General features: G+C 37.5%; 1 protein-coding gene across 1 annotated transcript; it reads left to right on the top strand.

Moving 5' to 3' along the window:
- LOC117289473 (exportin-1-like) lies at nucleotides 1-24,097 on the top strand. The gene is made up of 23 exons (XM_033770614.1): nucleotides 1-335; nucleotides 4,100-4,225; nucleotides 4,618-4,719; nucleotides 4,857-4,991; nucleotides 11,878-12,038; nucleotides 12,464-12,578; nucleotides 13,230-13,349; nucleotides 14,121-14,249; nucleotides 14,761-14,919; nucleotides 15,518-15,724; nucleotides 16,198-16,336; nucleotides 16,711-16,814; nucleotides 16,971-17,205; nucleotides 17,663-17,826; nucleotides 18,565-18,699; nucleotides 19,169-19,273; nucleotides 20,118-20,303; nucleotides 20,814-20,936; nucleotides 21,343-21,583; nucleotides 21,936-22,070; nucleotides 22,715-22,877; nucleotides 23,173-23,269; nucleotides 23,580-24,097. The coding sequence occupies exons 1-23, from the start codon at nucleotides 330-332 to the stop codon at nucleotides 23,724-23,726; spliced, it is 3,234 nt and encodes a 1,077-aa protein (XP_033626505.1). The 5' UTR covers nucleotides 1-329; the 3' UTR covers nucleotides 23,727-24,097.
- The last annotated feature ends 1,657 nt before the right edge of the window (nucleotides 24,098-25,754 follow it).

Here is a 25,754-nt window from a genome sequence, read left to right as displayed (position 1 = left end):
AGCCAGAAAATTTCCATCACTCAATCACTGAATCTCGTCGTCAGTGGACGTGAATATCGTTCTCTGGGCTAGAAAATCGCACACTTAGTATCTATTTTCCCCTCTGCTTCTTAAAAAAATCGTTATTTTACATGAAAACCAATTTTTGAGGTCGTATAGAAGCATGGCGATACACACTCGTTCTTGAAGTGTTGCCTAATCATTCGATTCGGGGGAGGATATTCGCCGGACGACGTACGCATACCCCCAAACACTATTGTTGGAATTGCAGCAGTAGTGCACACAGCGTGCAAGATAGTCGTCTCTTATAAACACACTGTGATTGGCTGATGAAGGTAAGGCTCGGATTTGTGGCGCTGTCATTGGTGGTGGAAGCCCACATGTTTTGATGTTGGTTGTGAAATTCAGTGTTGTGCTGAAATAATTCCGACTTCTTAAATAATCTTTTTCCCCTCGAAATTTAGTATTAACTAGGAAGTAGAATAAAAAAACAGAGTATGATTTTGTAGGTCCTTGATGTGCTATAGTTTGAAACCGTGATTATTGTTTGAGTTTTCCTTTTTGCAAAACAAATGGAATGCACATTTTTCGTTAATTAAAGGCAGTGGACACTTGATAATTACTCAAAATAATTATCATCATAAAACCTTGTTTTTATTACAAGTATTGGGGAGAGGTTGATTGTACAAAACATTGTGAGAAACATCTCCCTCTGAAGTCACGTAGTTTTTGAGAAAAAAGTAATTTTTCATGAATTTGATTTCGAGACCTCAACTCAAGTTTAGAATTCGAGGTCTCGAAATCAAGCCTCAGAAAGCACACAACTTTCTTTGATTATTATCTCACAACTTTGACGACCGTTTGAGCTCAAAGTTTCACAGGTTTGTTATTTTATGCATATGTTGAGGTACACCAACTGTGAAGACTAATGATTGACAATTACCAATTGTGTCCACTGTCTTTAAAAATAATGTTGTCTTCACCGAACATGTTACCTACCTAGTACATGTACCTAAGTCAAGTGTACGCATGCCCGGCCTTGTCGGTCTCCATGGTCTAGGTAAAGCTGTGCACAGAAAGAATTAAAAGCACAAAATATAATGCTTACCAGAATAAGATGTATAGCCAAGCAGTACTGTATAATGCTGGTTTGTACTAACTAACCATTAATTGTCTAACTACTGAAGATCTGCTAAGCAAAGCAGACAATTTTTTTTAGTCAATATTTTCTGCTTCTTTTTACTAAATATTACAACATGGTTAGGGCTGTTTTTTAATGCTGTTTTTAACATTTTGGACATTGTCTACAGAGATGCAGAGGCCAGCTATGTATGAGATTTTTCTAAGCTCACCCTCCCCCCCCCCCATTTTCATTTTGGAAGGCCCTTTTTTAAACTTGGATAACGGAATCGCTGCCCGAAAAAATATGTTGTTTAAAAATAAAATACAAAAAAAAAATATTATACATGAGGTACACAGTTGTCTGTGATGTTGCTGGTTTTGTGGAGGTACGATTATGTCAGACTATTTCCCCCTAAAAGAAAAATCTTCGGCTAAAATAAAAATGGTACAAAATACTCCACTCACGACTTCTGCCTGTAGAGTCTACGCTCATGGAGCGCATTGAACGAATTTGTTAAACGAATCGGGACAATTTTGTGAGCAATGTGCAATTTTCGCTCTGCCGAATAGATCGATCCATTAAGCTCCGCCCCATTGCATATTGACCAATCACAATGCAACTAAGGTCCGACAAATAAGGTCCGACATGCGTGCGCGTATCTTGGCGCGCGCGGCAGAGTTGTGCAAAAAAGCATTGGAGAGCCCCACATGTTCTTGCTCACACGTGCGTCGTGGGCGGAGCATACTGGATGGGTCTATTGGCTGGAAGAGCAAAAAGAATGCCCATGTGTTTGTAGGTAAAATACAATGTACAAATTGATGGTCTACAAAAAAATAAAAGATTCAAAATTTATTAAGAATATTTCCCCATTTTGATTCTGGTCTTCTCATGGGTGGTCTTGTTATTGTAGAAGCGCTCACTATAGCTCAAAAAAGAGGATCTCATAATGTAATTTTAATATCCTTTCCTAGTATTTCTTAGTCATGATGTAGGTAATTATTTGATATGGTACAAAACAAACAACAGAATTGGAAGATATTTTGGACTAAAAAGTTTTTGTTTAAAATTAACACAGTTATTTTAAATAAAAGCATTTCGTGGAAAACACCAGTTAACTTAATATTTGGTCTTCATAAGTTTATTATTTGAGATTCCTTTTGAACGATTTTGGAACTGAGTTATTGTGTTGCAAATCACCCCCAAAAAAGGTAATTGTCAAAAGGTTACCAAACCTAAACAAGTTCCTACAATAAAAGCAATTGGCAGATTTGGAAAGCAAATTTTCCTTTCTAAAGACAATAATTTCAACAAATTTGAACCAAATTTTAACCTATTGGGTGATTTGACACGGAATGACCCAACTAGAAAATCATTTTAACATGGTACAAAATCAAACTCGTCGAAGCATGGCACACTTGTCTACTCAACAATTCAAAAACAAAAATACAGTTCAGTTTATCCAAATGATAAAGAGAGTGACTCATTTTCTGAGAATTTCCTGTTTTTTCCCCTTTCTTAAAAATATTGACACACGGCATGTTTTCGTTGGGGCTTCAGGAAAATAAATATCTTGTAAATGTTGTAAAAAAAACTTGGAAAGGTTAGTTAAATATGTCATGTTACTGTTAAATATGTCATGGATTCTTCAATTCGTATTATTTCACTCTCTCTCCAAAACGAAAAATTCTTAAAATAGTTTCAATAAATGTATAGCAAAGCTTCCTTCAAAAATAAATGTAGCCAAATAACTGCAGCTCACACAAGTGTGTGTTAGGAGAGGGAGGGGGTGGGGGTTTGGGGGAGACCACCTTCAATAAGTTCTTGAAACTGGCCATCTCTAAGTCCAACAAGTTGGCAAGTGAATCAAGGGCATCCAGACTTAGTCAAATTGAGTACCGGTTAGTTTGCCATACAGGACACTATTGGCAACTACTTAAAATAATTATTTGCATTAAACCTTACTTAGTAAAGAGTATGGGGAGCTGTTGATAGTATAAAACATTGTGAGAAACGGCTCCCTCTGAAGTTACGTAGTAGAAGTAATTTTCACAAATTTTATTTTGAGACCTCCAGATTAGATTTTGAGCTGTCTCAAAATCAAACATCTGAAAGCACACAACTGCATGTGACAAGGGCGTTTTTTCTGTCATTATTATCTCGCAACTTCGACGACCAATGAACTCAAATTTTCGCAGGTTTGTTATTTTGTGCATATGTTGAGATACACCAAATGAGAAACTGGTCTTTGACAATTACCAATAGGCCCTAGTATCCAATGTCTTTAAAGGTTGGTTTTGACATTTGTAAAGGCTTATGAGATTACATGCTGTTAATGTAGTAGACTTGTTGACTATAACCAGCAAACTGGCTTTATACACCCTACGAAAGGAAATGACAGATATCACAACAAAGGGTGCCACTTCGTATCCATAATATTTTTATTCTAAGTTCTCAAAACCAACCAAAACGTGTATCAACATGTGAATGAGCATGCACGCTTAGCCTATAAACACTGAAAATAGTAAGAGTTTGTAACTTTTAATCACTCCATTTCAGTATAGGCCTATTAAGCCTGCATTTCCATTCACCATTTTAAAATACTTTTGGGTGGTTTCAGGTTCATGATTTAAAAAAGAATGCAACCATTGGAAAACTACTGATAGAAATATAAGTACATTTTGGCAGATATTCTTTTAAAAATCTGAAGCATTTTGTGAGAATCGTAAACCTCAATCAATAAAATTTATTGTAAATGGTACATTACAGGTCTGGAAGAACATCCAGGCCACGGCGGCCATGGCCTCCGGTGCCCCTGATAATGGCCTTGGTGCCCCTTCAATAGTTTCAAATTGACTTAAAGATTTTCCAATGAAGTGTCCTATTGCAAAGTGAAAATGGCCTTGCCCTTTCAAGATAAAATTCCAGGCCTACAGTACCCAATCAATAGATTTACACTTTTGTATTTTGTCTTCCTAGCTGCAATCGGAAAGCATGGCAACGGTGACTGAGCAATCAGGGAAATTGCTTGACTTCAGTCAGAAATTGGACATTAATCTGCTGGACAGCGTTGTAGGCTGCCTTTACAACGGTGCCGGAACACAGGTACGATCAATAATTGATTCAGTTTATAATTAAAATTATTATTATTATTATTATTTTTAAAATAAAGTTTAAAATTTTCCCTTCCATCATTAGGGATCTTATTGTAATAATAAAGTTCTTAAAGTCAGTTTGATCACTCTAAAATTGTCTTGCATTATCTTGTTTCTCTGTTCCAACAAACAGATTCTTTTGCACTAATTAGCCTTTTGTGATTCTTTTCAATTACATAGTTTTCCCTTCCATCTATTCAGGATTTGATTGAAATGGTATTGAGTTCTCAAAGTCAGTTTGATCACTCTAAAATGTTCTTTGAGTTTATGAGCCTCTTTTGGTTATTTTCAATAACATTATTCACTTAAAAGTGATTATTTGTTTACTATCATTCCTTTCAGCAACAAGTTGCCCAGCAGATTTTGACCAGCCTGAAGGAGCACCCAGATGCTTGGACACGAGTTGATACTATTCTAGAGTATTCAAGTAATCCACAAACTAAGGTAATACATTCACAATCAAGGCTGTTAAAACCTCTAGGATGAATGTCAACACTAAATGTTTGCAGAGTCAAAACAAAAAAGAGGTAGCATTGAGAATAATCGTAACTAACATTGTTTGCTTTTTGGTTATTTTGCAGTACTATGGACTCCAAATTCTAGAAACGGTGATAAAGACGAGATGGAAGGTACTTCCCAGAACTCAGTGTGAAGGAATAAAGAAATTTATAGTTGGCCTCATAATAAAGATCTCCTCAGATTCCTCAGCCATGGAAGTAAGTATAATTTGGACAAAAAGGCTGGGTGGGGGGGGGGAATACGTCAATTCATGCAGCAATGAAAATTCTTCACACCTAGTTTTAATTTTTTTATATTGAAGTTGCAAAGTTACATCAATTCGAAGACCAGGAAACCATTTAATAATGGGGTCCTGAAATGGTATACGCGTCAATCCTTCTAGCAATCCGTGTCCTTGCTGTATGCTGAACCAAACACTTCTCTAAAAAAAATACCATGCCTAGTTGTGATAATTGTTTTGACACTGCCTGTAAGTTTTGATTTCACTTGCTATTGCTATACATTTTTACATAGAAAAATTAAAACCGTTAATCTTTTCAATGGGAACAAATTTATGATTGTTGCAGGGATGGGACCATCGCGAATTTTGATGGAAATCAAACCTTGCAATTTTTTGTCTTGGTTGTTTTATATAGCAAATCAGATGGCAATCAGACAAATGTTAATAACTGGTTGAATGAAATGTCACGCAACTGAACTACATGCCAAGATGTACACAACGCGCACACATACATCCCTCCAAATCACAAGCGACATGCAAACATGGGCACATCATTTTCAATACAGTTTGGAATTCTTTGTTATCTCATAATAAGAACCAACAATCAAATGCTAGCAGGCGCTTTCATAATGATGAAGACCCAATGTTTTGAACTTGTTAAATATCATGCATGGTAATGTAAACATTATTTTTGTAAACTCGGCGCTCACTTGCATTCAATTTAGGACCTTTTTAAAATTCTGTAATATCATCCCTGTTGATATGTGCAGTTGTTTGCCAGTGCCATAAATCCCAGTTCAGTGTATGCTACCAAAGCCTAGTTTGAGCTAACTGACAAATATTTGTCTAAAATCATGCACTCTTGAGTTGATTAACTGTTTTGTTGTGTATGACATGAGGTGGAAATTGTGAGCATTGGAGAATTGTATGCTTTATTGTGACCTAAAGGTGTTTGCGTTTATTTTGTGGAGTGAAGCGTTTGTGGTTTCAATGGGAGACTTTCTGGGACGATAGAGGGCAGCAGACTTACCGGGTAAATCCATTGTTCTCAGAATTATGCGCATGTTCAGAACTACGTAAACAATGGAAATTTACCCGGTATGTCTTCTGCCACCTAGTGTTGGAAAGTCTCCTATTGTACAGTGTTTCTTGACGACTGATGAGTGAGTGAGTTGAAGAATGAATGAAGTCTGCGGGCTGTCATGGTTGTCACCTGAATGTAACTTAATGGTAAATGATTTGAAAATTTCAAGTTGTTTATCCACTTAAGCTATGTTCAAATCGAAAGATTGTGATGTTTTTGTTTAATCGAGCACTTGCAAGCATTTTATTTTCCTGACTAAGCCAAATGAAATGTTTGCATGTGTTTTTTTTTTTTGGGGGGGGGGGGGTAAGTGTGATGAGCTGAATGTTTGAGTTTGAAAGGTGAGTTTGAAAGTTTGAAATGTTTGAGTTTGAAAGGTGTCTGTGTGAGTCTAGAAAGTTAAGAGTGAGAAAATACCTGAAAATTTGATGTTAAAGTTTGGATACAGACCATGCTTTATGTGAAGAGTGTCACGGTTGTTTATTTATTAATTAATTTTTTTACGCTTTGTGTTAGAACTAAAAGTGTCATGTCATCAAGTACATCATCTCATGTGATTTGAAAGTTGTTTTCAAGTTTGGACTGAATAAACTTGCAAATCATCCTCAGAATTTACTCATTGTTGAATTTATGTACGACAAGCTCCATCAAAAGAAGGAATAATCTTGAATTTCTCATTCTTGCCTATGAAAACAAATGAAGCATTTAATACCGGTTCCCTGGGATTTTAAATCTCAAATGCAAATGGATTAATATGTTCAATTTCTGAAGAAAAACAATTCTGAAAGGAATGGAATATTTGAGGTGAATGGTTTAATAATTTCTTTCTGAGCAAGACATTATTTTTCTTACTGAAGTATTTATTACTGCATGCATCAGTAAGAATTGAACTCTTAAAACAACAATTCTGTTTGGAAATAATTTTGTGATTTATTTCTGGTTTTGATGGAGTCTGTTAAAAAAATTGTTAATCTTATCTGCGTATTTCAAATTCTTCAGATCCTTTTCCGATTTGATATTCGATTCAGCAATCGGAATCAATTCCCTCTGATTTGAGGCAGTGGGTTCGTGTCGTAAGTATAATGGAAGTGTTAAATAAATTATCAAGATATATTAGAATAATGCAGAATTAGAATAATCATGATAATCTGTTCATAGTTTTGGGCCCGAGTTAATTTGGTTCAACATGACCCCCACTATAAACATTGACCAGTATTGACTCTACTTATTTTGGTGCCCCTTTTTTATGAATCCAAAACGGTTTGATCAATATAATCTTTCTCAAAAAAAACGAGTTCAGGCCTCAAATTTCCCGATTTTTAGGGCAAGGCCACTTTGGCCTTGAATTTGTCAAATTTTGAAAGGGCACCAAGGCCATGGGGTAGGGCACCAAGGCCAACTTAAAATTTCAAAAAGGGCATCAAGGCCATAAAAAATAAAGATCATGAAACAATTTCTGTTCAGGTCCATGAAGGCTATTTTAATGAACCATTTCATTACTTTTGCTTTCCTTTAACAAAAAAACATCAAGTATTTTTAAATGTATTTAATTTTATTGATCAATGGGAAGTAAAAGTATGCATCCATTTTTTGTTGCGATGGCCAGACGTAAACAATGAACTGTCACTTAACTGTGTGCAGCGGAGATTTTGTTGCGACGGCCGGACGTAAACAATGAGCTGTCACTTGACTGTGTTCAGAGCGGAGATTTATTCAACGGACATACATGTACATGTATGTACATGTACCTTTCATGTACATGTACATGGTGCGTGATTTACGTAACATGGCCCACGTGCACAAACATGTACGAGTACCAGTGAACAAGCACAATACCAGTGGAATAGGCGGACGCCCAACCTCGAATGGAACCGAAATTGTGATTAGCTGGTACCCATCATGGACAACCTTGCGTGGGTACGCGTGTTGCAAGATGAGTACCAGTGCGATTGTTCTCAAATGGTCGTTGCAAGTACATCCGGCCCGTGTATAAACTTCGAGTACACAATGTCTATGGATGCACGTCTGTCGTTCGTTCTGCATCGTGCACACACACATGCACTGCATGGATATGCTGCCGTCCGTTTAAATTCCGTGTGATGAGCATTCAACCGACCGCGCTCTGTGTGCGTGTATTAATATAGAATGTACATGTAAGTGTTTGATTTTATGTGCACACAGACGGATGGTGGTGTATCAAAACATAAATTTTGATCTCAAAAAGGGCACGGCGGCCATCGGAGAAAAAGGGCACGGTCTTTTTGGCCGCGAAAATGTCCGATTTTCTCGGGGCACCACGGCCAGTAAGCAGGGCACCGGCGGCCATGGCCGTCGTGGCCGCCGGGAAATTTGAGGCCTGCGAGTTCTCATAATTATCACTTGAAACAAGAAAAGATTGTTTTCAGCTATTTTAAAAACCTACTGGGGAATTTCTGAATGATTGGGTCATTGTGAATGATAACAAATTGTTGTTTCATTGACCAAGTTTAAAGAACTTTGCCATTGGGTTACCATAAAAGATGCCTCTGTAAAAGACATAACCATGGGAGTCAAGTTGAAGTTTATAGAGGGGTTATTCATCGGTTGGGATAAACAGTATTTTCCGATTGTTCATGTGTATGTAAATAGGTTTGACCAATCAAAGATGACTTGCCATCCTTTTTAAGTCGGAATGGCAACATCAGAACATACATGTAGTAGCCATACATTACAATTTGACAAGGATCACTATATCTCACTTGCTGAAAACCTCAAAATAGGAAAATTATTTACTAAGGGTTTGAGACACTGACGTTATTCCTAGCCAAACATTGGTAAATTTGTGAAGTGGTTACATGTAAGTGGAACTCTCGTAAACAATTTCAAGTTTGAAAAATCCATTAGCAAGCAGCTTTTTGGATCGTAATTCTGTGCGATTCACTGTTGTGAGCATTTCCAAAAGGCTTGTCTGTAATATTGCTACAGGCAGGTGCAAAAACAATCTCAAAAATACACGGGGTAAACATGCCTTGACCTGACGTACAGCAAAATGAATTGAGTCATTATTGACACACCTTGTCCCAGGAAGATCTTGATTATTCTGGTCTTGTTAGTGGTCTGTTCCAGTTCTCTTGAGTGTTGCTATCGTCAATCAAATTAATTGACCCTCAAAAATTTGCCAAGATTGTTTGGGAATCAGACCACCACATTAATGCCAGTGCAAGGCTGTGGACATTGATCTTACAAGAAGACATTTTGTGTTGCTTTCAGGTCAACAAGAGATAATTTACCCCAGTCTTTGATAGTCAAATGAGTAGAGTGCTTGAAATTGTTTGTGTTCTGATTGATGAATCCACAATGAATCCACAATCTCTGTTGAAATATCACAAATCATGTTCCCAGTATAAAAACAACCACCAAATTTAATATGTAAATATTAACTGGACTCTCTGGATTCTGGTTTTCTCCAGTTTTGGAACCGGTTGATTTTAAGTTTGTTAGATACCGATTTTATGATAGGTAAATGCAAACCAAATGGGAACAATTTCTTTGTGGTATTTGATGGTGCTTGTAAGATTAATAAGAACAGAGGTTTTGATGAGACATGATAACTTTTAGTCTTTGACATCATTGAAAACAATTAGTGAATTATTCAATTCACCCGGCAAGTTATTTTAACTTTGCAGAAATAATTTTTGCCTCTAAATCTCCTTTTTAAAATGGCTAAATTACTCTAAAAATAATATCCTAGTTGTTTTCAATATCAAAGCAAATTCAAAATTGTTCAGTGGAGAAAATTGTGATCAGCTTTTGAGAAGTTTACTTAAAGACACTGGACACTATTGGTAATTGTCAACGCCAGTCTTCTCACTTGGTGTATCTAAACATATGCATAAAATAACAAACCTGTGAAATTGGTGGCCGAAGTTGCAAGATAATAATGAAAGAAAAAATACCCGTGTCACACAAAGTTATGTGCATTCAGATGCTTGATTTCGAGACCTCAAAATCTAATTATGAGGTCTGGAAATCAAATTCAGAGAAAAATATTTATTTCTAAAAAACTAAGTTAATTCAGAGGGAGCCAGTTCTCACAATGTTTTATACTATCATCAGCTCTCCATAACTTGTTACCAAGTAAGTTTTTATGCTAACAATTATTTTGAGTAATTACCAATAGTGTCCACTGCCTTTAAACAGCATAACCTAATAAAGGATGTGTACACCTGCAAAGCAAACCTTCAAACAACCTTTCATGCACTTGAGTTAAGAAGACAGAAAGAAAATAAAATATTACTCTGAAAACAAACCATTCCAATTGTTTGGTCAACTTTGAAAAAATGAATGTAGAATTTGACGTGACTGCTCAGGAGGAAATTTTTTTCACGATTCAAACTTGTACAATTTCCCCCCCTTTTTGTTCTCTTCTATCTTCATAAAACTGATAGGGGAAAATTGGTGGTTAACATGAATTCTTGTCGGTGAGAATCATGTTCCAAACTCAGTCTGGGTGTAATTAATACATCCAATACCAATGGTGTCTTTAAAGTGCAGGTTGGATGTATATGAAGGACACAGAAAACTGATCACAACAATTATTCACTTGTCAACTTGAAGTGAGAGAAGTGATTGTGAAATCATGCTAAGAGTATCGGTTTGGGTGTCTGGATCTATGTAATGGGATTCAGGACTGTGTTTTATGGCATGCTTTGTCATATTGTAATGTAAATCTGCTGTGCACTGAGCCGGGCATATTGAGGACTTTGTTTGAAAGTCCCGGGCTTGTTTTTCCGTGTTTGTGGAGCCCTGTTTCCACAGATAAACTTCTCAGTATGTTTAAAGTGAAGTTATTAGATAAGTTGGTCAAAGTTGTTTCGTTATCATGGTGTGTACAGTGTTCCAATCCATTGTAATCCCTTTTTAATCTGGTCAGGGTGATGAGGGGGTAAACATGAACAGATTTATCATTAATACACTTATTACAAAACACTGCATTGGAAATTTTCATCAAAGATCCAGTTGACTGTATACTGTTACGTAGACATAATTTCCACTCTAAAGATAAATCTGGTACGTAATGTTGCTTGAATTTGAGTCAATTGATTACAAAGGATCAACGTTGTCAAGCAATGCAATGCTCAGGAACTGTGAATGGTTTTGATTCTTGTTAGTAGATTACTCAATTTCAAGCTGTGTTGAAATTTATGACTCAGCTTATCAGTAGTTCATAATAACAATAAATATTGTTCTTTATTATACTATGTACATTTATGCTCCTTCCCTACACAACTCTCCCCCATGGACAAAGGACAACATGACCAAAATATCATTCCTGCTACATGTACATATGACTCCCACTACAAATCCCACCACACACACTTCCCATTGGCCGGCCACCGCACTGGTTGGTACACACTGGTCTATAATGTACACTAGCTTCAATACACACTTAACAGTTCTCTTCTCCATGGTACAACCATGCAGTCATGTAGTTTACATTAAAACAAACCGTAAACACAGGAGTGTATAGCAGCATCTATAACCCCTTTCACACGGGAGCAATTTAGCAAGGGTCCCTCGCTTATATGTAGCATGGCTGTACAGTTTTACAAAATGTACCTCGTGTGAAAGGATTACAATGTTTCTCTACTGTCCCAACTCTCTTGCAAAATCTTGTCAAACATTGCTACATTTTACAACCATGCCAAAATTAAGCATGGGACCCAAGTTAAATTGCTGTCGTGTGAATAGCTATTTTGAGTTTTAACCAGCCTGTTGATTATGTTTCCCTCCTGTACAGACCGAAAGGGTTTACCTTGGTAAGCTGAACATGATCTTGGTGCAGATACTCAAGCACGAATGGCCCAGGAACTGGCCAACCTTCATTAGTGACATTGTCGGGGCGAGTGAAACAAATGAATCTCTGTGTCAAAACAACTTGGCAATTCTGAAATTGCTCAGGTAAGTTGCATCTTGTTTTGTGTTTTTCACAAAGTCTGTTTGTAAAAAAATTGAACTTCATTTACTTGAGTCAGACAGTGTGCCGTTCTTGTTTTATTGTCAGGTGAAAGCTTGACTGCTTTTTTACAGGGATGTGATTTCTCCGTATTAAACCGGAAATCTTGTGTTTTTTTATAACCATATAATTAAGATCAAATTCCTGAAAACATGAATATAAAACCATAGAGAATGTCCCAGATTTAAATGTATGATTTAAATACATAATGTATGTAAGCAAGCTTTCATGCTCGCAAGCTTTTATGCTCGCAAGCTTTTATGCTCGCAAGCTTTCACACTTTGCGCTCACAGTACAGGTTTTTTTTTTCAACTGCATATCACATCCCTGTTTTTAGTTTGTTTCTATTTTATGAACTGTTTTTTTGCAGTGAGGAGGTGTTTGATTTCTCCAGCGGACAAATGACACAGGCTAAGGCCAAGCATCTGAAGGACAGCATGTGCAATGAATTCTCAAAAGTGTTCACTTTGTGCCAGTTTGTCATGGTAATAAAATACTGCAAAACAAAATATTGAATCAAAAGTTGGCAATTGCAATCAACCAGTGGAAGTGTCGTGGCAGAACGGTTAAGAGCCCCATTCAAACTCTGATGTTCTGATCAGCAGAGTGTGGGTTCGAATCCCCCAGTCGTGACACTTGTGTCCTTAAGCAAGACACTTAACCATTGCTTCGTCCTTCGGATGGGACGTAAAGCTGTTGGCCCCATGTGTTGTGTAATGCATGTAAAAGAACCCAGTGCACTTATCGAAAAGAGAAGGGGTTTCGCCCCGGTGTTCCTGGTCTGATCGGCAGCAAATTGCGCCACTGCACCTTGTAAAACATTACATGGTGACATCGAATGGGGGCGGTATATATGGGTGTTGTAATTTTCAAGTTAGGATTGTATATCAAAGTCCAATTTGAATGTGTTTTGGTGGTCGCTAACGACCGCCGGTCGCTAGCGACCGCCTTGTGCACCAAAGAGTTAAAGGAAGTTTGGATTGGCACTGTTGTTATGACTTTGAACTATAGAGACATTTTTATTTATTTAAGCGAAATGGTCACAGACATGGCAACATTTCTGATTTTATTGGAACTTGCATTAAAATTTTGTAAATCTGATCTTTGTTAATTCCTTCTGTATTCTTTTCCCGCAGGACAATTCACAAAATATTCATTTGGTAGACGGCTGCTTACAAACTCTGCTGAGATTTCTCAACTGGATTCCTCTTGGTTATATCTTTGAAACCAAGTTGATCAACACTCTTATTTATAAAGTAAGTGCACCCCTCCAACGATGACTCCTTGTTTATTTTGTATTTGATTGCAGTGGATGTTATTTCATTTAATTTCATCTATTCTGGTTGTGAAGCCAAGGGCTCGCAGACAAGCAAACTTAATCACTGTACTATCATCCAAGAGCCCAATGGAGAGAAGACAAGGAAGGCAGTTTCAGATTTAGATGTGGGAGAAAACCAACAAAGATTTCAGTCCAGGAAAACGCACGCAGCCGGGGACTGAATACCCAATCCACATAGTGCTCCTGCCGTGATTTGGACCGGGGTCCTAGAAGTGGAAGGTTGAGAAAGATACTTCTACACCAACCATAAAAGATGCCGCCTTGCTTATTTTTAGTTGATTACAAAAGATGCCTCCTTGTTTAGTTTTACTTGATTACAATATAAGAGATGTTAAATTTGCATCAGGGATAAAGAATATTAATTTTGTTTTTTACACATACACCGATGTGTCTTAGCGCTGTATACTCCGTGAAGAAATATCACAGGCATGATTCGAACCCACGACCCTTGCAATGCTAGAGCAGTGTCTTACCAACTAGGCCATCGAGGCTGCCCGGTAGAAATACATAAGAGGCAGTTCGAACCCTATGTTTTGGCAGCGGGTACAAAAGATGCCTTGTTTGGTATACAAAAACAACAGTGAAGTAGTCCGTCTTGAAGTGGTCAGTTTCTCTTACACATGAATGCACAACATAAAATTCCACCAAAATGACTGACTCTTATTTTCTTCTTGTTTTTGATTTGCAGTTCATGAATGTACCGCTGTTCAGGAATGTGACAATGAAATGCTTGACAGAAATAGCAGGTGTTAACGTCAGTCAATATGAGCAGCAGTTTGTGGTGTTGTTCACACTGGCCATGACTCAACTTAAACAGGTAGGTGTTGATCTTCTTCAAAGGTTTGCTTTTTGCCTAACCAAGAAATTGTGAAGTATCATTGTTATTGGTAATGTTCCTATTCAGGCCTGTATATTTCATTTTTGAAAGGGGGGCATTTCATCCTTGGTAAAGGGCACCCTATGAGGAAATTGTAAATTTCTACTGGGGCATTTAAAGGGCTCCAGGGGACATGGTGGCAATCGCCCTCGGTGCCTCCGTGGAGTATCAGGCCTGCCTATTAATGTATGGAAAATGGAACGGAGGCAATTGACGGTTGCTGGTTCATTTTCTGTTTTTGATTAAGGGTTGCAGAATGCAATGGTAATTATGAGTTTACATTGAAACTAACTGTTTCTCAACTCATTTGTTTCAAAAAAAGTGATCTATATGAAAAGGTGTAATTTTGAACTTGCATGCGGGGTACTCTTTTTGAAGAAGGAGTATTTTCAGTATTGATTCAATTTTCCCCAATAACTTACCCACATCACGTCATGGAACTATTTTTCAGATCTTACCATTGTCCACGGACATTAAGGGTGCATACGCCAGCGGACAAGATGAAGAGCAAAAATTCATCCAGAACTTGAGTTTGTTCCTGTGCACCTTCTTCAAGGAGCATGTGACGCTGATTGAGAAGAAGTCTGAGCTGCGAGACATCCTTCTTGAGGTGAGGGTAACATCAGGCTGAGTCCGGCTCGATGCTGTTCGGTGTGGGTGTGGCTTGCCACTGATTCTGATCCGGGCCCAATTTCATAGAGCGCTTAAGCACAGAAAGGAGCTAAGCACAGCAACATTATGCTTACCTGATTAAGGTTATCAGCTAAAGTACCATGTACATTTTGTTACTGGTAACCTGCTCATTTCTGCTAGGCAGGAAATCGTTTAGCAAAAATGTTCTTTCTAAGCAGCTCTATCAAAATTGGACTTGTCTTTTTTGTTGTTATGGATTAGTATTCTTTGATACTCCAAGAAGTTGAAAGATATTTATCAGACCAATGTAAATATTTGAACACAAACACCAGACCGCTGGACTTGTACAGTCACAAGTTTTCCGGCCCAATACTAAAATCGATAGCCTCTGACCTGTGCTGGTCAAGCCCTGGAATGTATGTACTTGTACCTCAATACATTTTATGAGACGCTCAAGATATATTTAGAACCAAACTATTAAAAGAGCTAACAAAGTTTATGAAAATTAGATTTCCTATTTCTTGTTCTTGTGGAGTACTTTCTTTATGTGTTTTGAAAATTTTCCTTAAAAACAGGCGCATCAGTATTTGCTTCTGATCTCTGAAGTTGAAGACACTGAAATCTTTAAGATTTGCCTGGAGTACTGGAACACACTAGCATCAGAGCTGTACAGGGAGAGTCCCTTCTCATCCACAACACCGTCGTCACCATTACACATAACTGGCAGCACTACACAGGAGATTCCACCAAGGAGACAACTGTATCTGGACAAACTTTCAAAGGTGATTACCATACACAATAAATGTACAAATACATTCTCAAGCATTTCCTTTTGAAAAAGCCACTTTAAAAAACTCAATGCATTAAATCATTATGGATCAAAGAACCATACAACCTAACGAACAGTTGATGCTAACAGTGCCAGCAAATCTGGGCTTGAGTAAAGCGTGTTTCACAGGTTAGTGAGGAAGGTTTGCTTGTGCATAATTCACATTAACGCGCATTCTTGCTTAAACAGCTTATGCAGACTCTTTAGGAGAGTGAGTTGCTGTAATCACAATTTTGGCCTAGGTTGCTTTTAGAATAAGTTTTAATGTTGATTTTCCTTCTGCCCATCCAACATAAAGACACCCCTCTAAACAAAAAGATTTCATTTTTGTATTTATTTTCCTTATTCACAGGGAAGACAAATTTCATGCTTTTTATATCAATACAATAAAAATCTTGAATTCTGAATGTGTCCATTGTTGTTTAGGTGCGCCGTGTGATGATTTCCCGCATGGCTAAGCCAGAGGAGGTGCTTGTTGTAGAGAATGACCAGGGAGAAGTCGTACGAGAGTTCATGAAGGACACGGATTCAATCAACATGTACAAGAACATGAGGGAGACACTTGGTGAGTTCACACAAGACACCAGGTCCCAATATTAGGTTGAGAATGGTTACTTCTTTGTACTTGATAATCTTTTTGTTCCTCTCTGTATTTTAGGCTTTTAACCCTCTTATGATAATGCAAACAGTGTTAGCAAAACCTGTTAAACTTGAAATCAGGATTCATTTAACAACCAAAGTTCCACATCAACATTTAGAATATGTTCTTACTTCCCTTTACAGATTTTTTAATGATACTGCAAACAGTGTTAGCAAAACCTGTTAAACTTGAAATCAGCATTCATTTAACAACCAAAGTTCCTTTACAGATTGTTTCTGTGGCATGACTTTCATAATAAACACCTAACCAAACGGTGTCTTCATTCTTTTTTTTCTCAGTTTACTTGACACATTTAGATTATGGTGATACTGAGCAAATCATGACAGAGAAACTTACGCTACAAGTCAGCGGACATGAATTCTCCTGGAAAAATCTCAACACGGTAATAATTCATCCCATGTCATTCATTTTCCCAGTAAAGTATTTTTATTTATTTTTTAAGGTGGATAGACAGGTGAATTTATTTTTGAGTTGTGTGAACAACAAACAGTGCCACTCATGACCACACAAACCATGATATTTTGTTTCCGTTTTGTAGTTATGCTGGGCCATTGGCTCCATCAGTGGTGCCATGCATGAAGAAGATGAAAAGCGATTCCTTGTCACGGTCATCAAGGACCTCCTGGGACTGTGTGAGCAGAAGAGAGGGAAGGACAACAAGGCCATCATTGCATCCAACATCATGTACGTGGTCGGACAGTACCCAAGATTCCTCCGAGCTCATTGGAAATTCCTGAAGACTGTCGTCAATAAGCTCTTTGAGTTCATGCATGGTATGTATCTTGCTCGACCCTTTTATATTTTTGTAGCGTTTATGATATCAAGTGGTCAGGTTGGCAGAGTGATATCTTTCCTTGCATTTCATCTCAAGGACCCCGCTGGGGCACTGGATAGTTTTGCAGTCCCTGCCTGACTGTATGAGTTTTTCGCTGGAATAGTTCTCAGGTTTCTTTTCCACCTAAATGTATAGTTGAAACTTCCCTCCATTTCTTCTCTCCAGTGGATTCTTGGATAGTACACTGAATAAGTTTGCTTTTTTGAGAATAAATGAAATGAAATAAAAATCTGTTTAAGTGCAGCTGAAATTCATAATAGTAGTTTGTCATATATTCCAATTTTTTTCTGTGCCTCATAAAAGTTGATCATTGTGTTTTGTTATAACAATTAAAAACTCCCAAAGACTACATCAGGATCATAATTCTCTTACTCTGTTTTCATGATATTTTTTAGAAACACACGATGGCGTTCAGGACATGGCATGTGACACCTTCATCAAGATAGCGCAAAAGTGCCGGCGTCATTTTGTACAGGTCCAAGTCGGTGAGGTGATGCCGTTCATTGAAGAGATTCTGAATACCATCAACACAATCATCTGTGATCTTCAACCACAGCAGGTGAGCCATTCAAAAGAAAATGTTGATTTTATAAATGCTCACTAAGATTCATCTTAAGATGGGTTGTCTATTGACCCCTTGAACGCGCGTCACACGCGGCGACTGATGCCACAGTTAGGTTTAATGCCGCGTCGCCTAAAATGTGCACTTCACTGCATAACGCACAGCATAGAGTTATATATAAAAACGCACAGTGAAATTGCCCACCAGTATGGCGCATTCAAGATTTTTCTGATTATGAGGTCAGGTGAAATGGGTCAATATTGATATGTTGTGACAACACGCTTTGCTTAGCAATTAAGACTGATGCGTTTCTTAAAGGAACATTACAAAATTGGTTTTTGCTAACAAAACAGTTGATGGCAGGGTAAGCACCTGATGTAATCTACCATATACATAAACTGACAAAGCTGTAGAAAATTGAGACCAAAGAAACATTACAGAATTGGTCAGTATAACTTCGCATAGTATTTGCAAATATCTAATTTCGCAAGTGTATGATGTTATTATCTGATACTATACATATTTTCCTGTTCATGAACTGAAAAAAGAAATGAAAGTATAAAATGTATTTATACTAATAATTGTTAGTCATGCATTTGTTCAAAGCTGTATAAACATTTAGGCAAATTAATTTGTTTTACATTTTTAATGTTGTTGCCCTCCCTTTGGTTATGGAATATGTTAGTGAATTTGAAAATAACAGTCAGTAAATTGGATGTTTCTTCTCTTGTATAGGTACACACTTTTTATGAAGCCGTTGGTTACATGGTCAGCGCACAGACAGATAGTATGGTACAGGAACACCTGATTGAGAAATACATGCTTCTACCCAATCAGGTGTGGGATGGGATCATCCAACAGGCTACAAAGGTTTGTAATCACAGTCCATATCTTTTCTTCTTTCTTTTTTAACCCTTCCCCAGGGTATGGGGTTTGTTCCAGTAAACAAAAAATTAAATACCATTAATACAATTAATTTCTTTATGAGATTATCCCTTTTTTTTCTGAAAACCGTTCCCCCCCCCAAAAAAAAAAAAAAGAAAGAAAAGAAAACCCAGTTTCTAAATAATTGTTTTTTATTACTAAAAACCTGAAGATAAACTCAAATAGAATTCCCCAGACTACAGATTGGGGGTTTAAAAACCAAAGATCAATGTATACTAGTGTAAATCATAGTAGGCTTCATGTTTGCAAACATTCCCACTTTGAACTCACAGCTCAGGTTTTTTTTAGCAGCCTATCACATCCCTGTGTAAAGATACTGCTATACAAGATGAAAAATCCAATTCTTTCAATGCTATGTTCAACTTAATCAGTCATTTTAATGTTTGTATTTCAGAATGTGGATATTCTACGGACAGAAGAGGTTATTAAACAGCTTGGAAGTATTCTGAAGACAGATGTTCGAGCTTGCAAAGCTGTCGGTCATCCGTTTGTTGTTCAGGTAAATTTATGCAGCTCAAACCTTCATGTGTGTGCCTATTTGCAAAGCGGTGTCAATTTCATAGCTGTGAGCATTGCAGAATTCTGTGCTCACAACACCATGTAAAGCTTGTGATTCTATGGTTTATATGTGCAGAAATATACAGTACCCTGATGTTCAGTTGGAAAGTACAGTTGTATGTTTCTAAATAAAGACACTTTTCACTGGTGTCCCGTGGCTACTGTTTTCCTATAGTCTGCCATTTTGGTATTCAAATGGCATGGTGCTGGTTTCATCACCAGCCATAGGTCTGTTTTAAATGCACAGTAACCATAGGGAGATTTGACTCCCAAAATGGCAGAACCAAGATTTAGATGTGGTGAAGACAGCAGGTAAAATGGGTCAAAAGATGGCTTTGTATTCATTCAGGAGTTGATAAGTTGTAACCTTGTCTCTATTTTAGGTCAGAAATCTTTCTAAATCTGATAGAATCAATTCATCGTCATATAGTCGCTAAACACTCAAATCTCTTCTGACTCTGGGATCGATTTCACAAAGCACTAAAGATTCATGAGATGAGTTCTCAATATGACCATATTGATTTGTACTGTGACATTAGTATTTAAGAGTGATTTGTAGTAAGATAAACCTTAAATCTTTGTGAAATCGAGAGCTTGTGAGATTGCCATCTATTCCCCTTAATGTGTTTTGTGTGGCTGGACAGTACTGAATCCTTCAAATTCTTGCAAAATAAGGGGTAGGACTGTGGAAGAATTTTGGTCGTTCAGATTAACAGACTTAATGGAGCCAGATCAAGTTGTAGTATAATATTGTTGACTATATTTTCCATGTCCTTTGATTACAGCTTGGGAGAATATACCTGGACATGCTGAATGTGTACAAGTGCATGAGTGAGAACATCTCGGCAGCGATCACCAGCAACGGGGAGGTAGTCACAAAGCAGCCGCTGATACGCAGCATGCGCACCGTCAAGAAGGAAACACTCAAGCTCATCTCGGGATGGGTCAGCAGGTCATCAGACCCCCATATGGTCAGTTTTCGTTGTCATCATTTGTTATGAATTCATTGGCGCTCAATCTGCTGTCTTCATTCTCCCTATCGATCAGGCATGCAACTTTTCAGCTGACCAGCTGGTTTCCTCTTGTTTTCCCTTCAAAGCAGTGCCAAAGAAAACTGAAAAACACTACAAATGGGAAGTGTGATCGGCTATTTCCTCTTTTTTTTGCAATTAGCAAGTTGCATGTCTGATAGATGGATTGCACATGACGTCATTGACTCAGTCTTTGATTACAAGCAATAGAAAAATGCATGCGTGTACGATCTGCGCATGACTCTTGGCCCATGACAGCCTTTCAGGCGTGCACATTTCATCAATGATGGCAGCCAATCCAATAGGTCTATTTATAAATAATTCGTGTTGAATCCACTTGACTTAAAAAGAGGCAAATTTCACTATTTGCATCTTCAAATTAATTCTGAAAGATTGCAGAATTTTAGTGGACTTTTAAAGCAGATTTTGCATCTGTTTTGTCTTTAACAGGTTTGCGAGAATTTTATCCCTCCTCTTTTGGAGACAGTATTGGCATACTACAAGAAGAACATCCCGGCCGCTAGGGAACCAGAAGTCCTTAGCACGATGGCAACAATAATTAATAAGCTGGAGGTAAACGATATTTGAATGTTAAATTAGATTTATAGAAACAGAAACATTTACAAACGCAATTGGAGACAGAACCATTATTTGATCATACATAACCTACAGCAAATGTTCTAATTAGTATAACTGATTGTGATCGTGGAATAGTTTTTAAAGGGGTTAAAGAAAATTTCTCAAGGCTCATGAGTTCCAACAATCTACTCCACCGATTTCTAAAATATCTACTCCTTAGTATTAGAATATATAGAAAGTATAGAAAGATAAGATCTCTAAAGACATAATCTACCTAGGAAGTAGATACACACAAGGTGTCACTGCAAACCAATTATACATTGATACCTCACCATACAATGCCTCAATTTTCCCAAAAACTTAACTTATACTATTAATGTGGCCTCCTTCTTCTCAATAGAATCACATCACAGACGAGGTGCCCACGATCTTTGACGCAGTCTTTGAATGTACCCTTGAGATGATCAACAAGAACCTGGAGGAGTACCCAGAGCATCGGACAAACTTCTTCCTGCTACTGCAGGCAGTCAACAACCACTGCTTCCCTGCACTGCTCAACATTCCTGCAAGGCAGTTCAAGCTGGTGTTGGACTCCATCATCTGGGCTGTTAAACACACCATGCGAAATGTCGCAGATACAGGTAGGAAACTCCCTCTGTGACCTATGGGCCCAACTTTATAAAGCTGTCTAGCAATAAATACTGCTATGCAAATTTCTTTTCTAAGCAAAAATTAGTTGGGCACCAGTCACAACAATGTTAACTTTTTGGAAATTTGGCTGGTAACCTGTTTTTCGCTAGGCAAGTTTTGTTTTAGATCTGAGCAGGTCTTGTGCTTAAAGGCTTTATGTAATTGTTGTAAAATCCAAATTCATACTATTTATAGATGTGGTTAAAGAGCCAAACAAAATGTCAGATCAAGGAGAAAAACGAGTGGTTAAATGTTTCATAGTGGAATTTGGTTATACATTTTTGTGTGTGATTGTTATTGTAGGACTTTCCATCTTGTATGGACTGCTTCAGAATGTGTGGCAGGAGAATTCTGCAGCCCAGGGCTTTTACCAGACCTACTACACTGACGTCTTACAACACGTATTGTCTGTAGTTACAGATACATCACATACTGCAGGTAAAGACCCCTAAAAGAAATAGAGTAATTTTTATCCGGAAGCCTACTGATTGTAGAGATGGTAATGGTAGTAAGCATCCTGCAAAGTTATTTCAATACAGCCAGATGCGATTGGTGCATAAAAAAACCCAATAGACCGTATCGATAACCGCTTTTTTGCTTTAAAAGTCGCCATCTTGTAGAGCAAACCGTGTGCGCGTCCAAATGCGTACATCAATGAAGCATGCAGCATGCAACATTCGGGGTTTGATTTGCACGGCACATGCACGGACACATACACGCACACAGACGCCATGTTGTAGGTCAGATATTTGAACGGTGACATCATATTCAATACGGTCTATAGACTCAACATTCTTGATGAAAATAAAGTTCACATATCTTCTTGCTTTCTCATCAAGAAGATATTATTGAACTGAAACTTTAACAGCTGTGAAAGTGAAGTGCACAGTGACTTTATCTTTCTTGATAGTTTTGCCATAAATCAGCATTTCAGCAAACGATAACCCAACTGTTAAATGACAGTCTTGTTTTTATTTTGTGCTTTATAATTTTTTTCTTGGGTGTTGTGAGTCTTTGAAATTTGTTTGAGTCAAAATGAGAAATATATATTTTTTAAACACATCTTTTGATTTGATCCACAGGTCTGACTATGCATGCTAGCATCCTGGCGTACATGTTCAGTATTGTGGAGACCAGTAAGATAACTGTACCACTTGGGACTAGCCAGGGAAGTGTAACCAACGAGTTATACATCAAGGACTTCACTGCCAGTTTACTCAAATCGGCTTTCCCTCATCTACAGGAGTAAGTCTTTAGAGTCATATTTCATTATCATGTTTAAAGACACTGGACACTATTGAAGCCCGAGGGAAGCAGTTCCCTCTTCTGGTCACTCACAGGCCCGAGGTGGAATAGACATACCGTAGTAACCAGATTATGTTTGATAACACACCTCGATCTTAAATGCGAAATAAGAACAGAAATCTGGAAATTATAGAGGAATACAGAACTAGCCAGAGGTGTCTTATAAAAGTCCATATTATTATTATTAATTCACTAAACTGATGGTGTTTTTTTTTTAAATGTGTTTTTACTTCAGTGTCCAGATTAAGTTATTCGTAAAGGGACTGTTCAGTCTGAACCAGGACATTCCTGCCTTCAAAGAACATCTGCGAGATTTCCTTGTACAGATCAAGGTAAGCCAAGACTTTTATCTCAAGTCAAGTTGTGTTGTCTCTGCCTGGTGATGAATAAATCTACTTGGTGTACTTCTCAAGCGCTGATGAGGGTGTATAGTTCTGTAACTAAATTGTGGAAAATGCAATAATTTCAACATGCCTTTTCAAATTTCATTTCCTAGTTTCAGACCCTTTTGTCAGCAATAACTTTCACCGTGGACCCCTGTCCTCATCTAATAGACTCATGTTCCAGATGACATTGCATGAGTCTTTGCTTTTGATCACCATGCTAATAAATGCCCATTTCAATGTCCATCCCACCTATTAGGAGGTAGCTGGCGATGACACAAGCGACCTGTTCCTGGAGGAGAGAGAGGCTCAGCTGAGACTAGCCACAGAGGAGAAACGCAAGATTCAGCTCTCTGTACCAGGCATTATCAACCCTCATGACATGCCAGAAGAAATGCAAGACTAGAGACGCTTGGGGAGTGTTTGTCAGTCAGTAGGATACAGTTTGTGTTTCCTTTTTAGATGAAGTTAAAGATGCGGTGTCCGTCCTATTATCCCTTGGTCCAACTTGAAAATGCACATCGGCCATGTAATGCTTAGATAAGGGAAGTACCTGAACATGATGTATGAATGAGTACAATATGTGTTTCCTTTCATGAAGTCAGAATGTATTATCTTATTTCACTCTTCATGACATTATGGCAAGACGTGGAAGTTTACGTCTCTGTACTAACATCCCGTCTATTCTGAGATGAAACGAGATTAAAGCCACTGGACACCTTAGGTAATTACTCGAAATAGTTATTATCATAAAAACCTTACTTGGTAACGAGTAATGGGAAGAGCTTGATGGTATAACACATTGTGAGAAATGGCTCCCACTGAAGTTACATAGTTTTTGAGAAAGAAGTAATTTCCCACGAATTTGATTTCGAGACCTCAGGTTTAGAATTTGAGGTCTCAAAATCAAGCATCTGAAAGCACACTACTTCGTGTGACAAGGGTGTTTTTTCTTTCATTATTACTTTAATTAATATCTTGCAACTTCAATGATCGATTGAGCTCAAATTTCACAAGTTTGTTATTTTATGCATATGTTGAGATACACCGAGTGAGAAGACTGGTCTTTTACAATTACCAATAGTGTCAAATGTCTTTAATGCCCCTTTTTACCACATGGAATTTGTGGTTTGAACAAGTAGTTGGATGAAATAACTATTTTGGATGAGAGACCTTTTATCTACTTTCCTTTCGAGGTAGTTTTATCGTGTAATAGCTTTATCATTTTCTAGATGGATTGACATTTGCATTAGACCATTAAAAAATTAGTTTAAAAATGTTTTGATTCAATTAGATCACAACTTTTGGATGGGCTGACTCTTTCTATTATTCAATATTTAAGTAGAGTCAGTGTTACAACGGGTTTGTCTCTCCCATTTTACATTTCAGGTTTTTATTTGGATAAGGAGCAGCTGATTTCTATTGAAATGTTAAATCGAGAAAGGATTATTACAAAGTAGCGTCGAGGTTGAACGATTTTTGTTCATTTGTTGGCGTATAATTACATGTATCTGAAATTTGTGTTCATCTTAAACAGGCATGACAGGTGACGAAGTTTCTCATTTGAATATGATGCGAGTTTAACAAAAAATTAGAAACTCCTTAGAAAGGAAAGAACATAGTCCATGCGGTGCATGTAAATTTTTTGTATGCCCTTGTTTTGTTTATGATATATTTTGTGCACTTGTCCATGATGTAAGTGATTGGTACACTTTGCAAATGTTTTATACACTGTTTGCAAATAATTAGCGGTGAAGAAGAATTCATATCGAAATGAGCACACATCACAAGGTATAAAGTGAGAATGGTGTTTGCCAAATTTGTTGAGCAGTCTAAGTTATGTTTTGTATGATAAGACTGGAGTATTTAGTTTTTTTTGCGAGGTGATAATTGTATAAGCTGTTGGTTTTGTTACTATTGGGAGACTTTTGAATACCAGGTGGCAGCAGACATCCCAGGTAAACTTTAACTGTTATGACGATCTGAGAATGTGCACATTTCTGAGAACAGTTGAGTATGTTGCCTCCTAAGCGTCCCCGAATGCCTCCCATTGAAGTCATCATCAAAATTTGTTTTGTATGCCCTCGTTTTTTTCTGTGAAATAGATTTCTTCTGTAGGACAGTAGTAGCATTAAACCAAAGCTGTAGTTTTTGGCTAGCCTTTCCCATCGAGTGCTTGTACATTTACTACAATTTTTTGTAGGAATTTGGTCATATTGACTACTATTGTTCAAAATTTGATACGCAATGTGTAAATAGTATAAATATGTTTTCAAGAGAGTAATTTTTTTGTTATGTTTTGACCTCGATAACTAAGTAAAGACTGCTGTTAAAAGAGATAGTGATTCTTTTGTAAAAAATGAAATGGTGATAATCAAAGGCTCACTTGTAAGAATATGGGTAGGGTTAAAGGTTTATCTGTGTACACTGTTTT

Source organism: Asterias rubens, chromosome 1 (genome assembly GCF_902459465.1).
Source record: "Asterias rubens chromosome 1, eAstRub1.3, whole genome shotgun sequence".
In the NCBI taxonomy this organism is placed as follows: Eukaryota; Metazoa; Echinodermata; class Asteroidea; order Forcipulatida; family Asteriidae; genus Asterias; species Asterias rubens.
The sequence above is the reverse complement of the archived record's forward strand: the minus strand, read 5'-3'. Positions and strand labels throughout refer to the sequence as shown.

Excerpts from the sequence above, each read along its gene's own strand:
- LOC117289473 (XM_033770614.1), top strand. Across the intron at positions 17,827-18,564 it reads GTGATCTTCAACCACAGCAG|GTACACACTTTTTATGAAGC; the intron begins GTGAGCCATTCA and ends TCTCTTGTATAG. Across the intron at positions 19,274-20,117 it reads GTCATCCGTTTGTTGTTCAG|CTTGGGAGAATATACCTGGA; the intron begins GTAAATTTATGC and ends CTTTGATTACAG.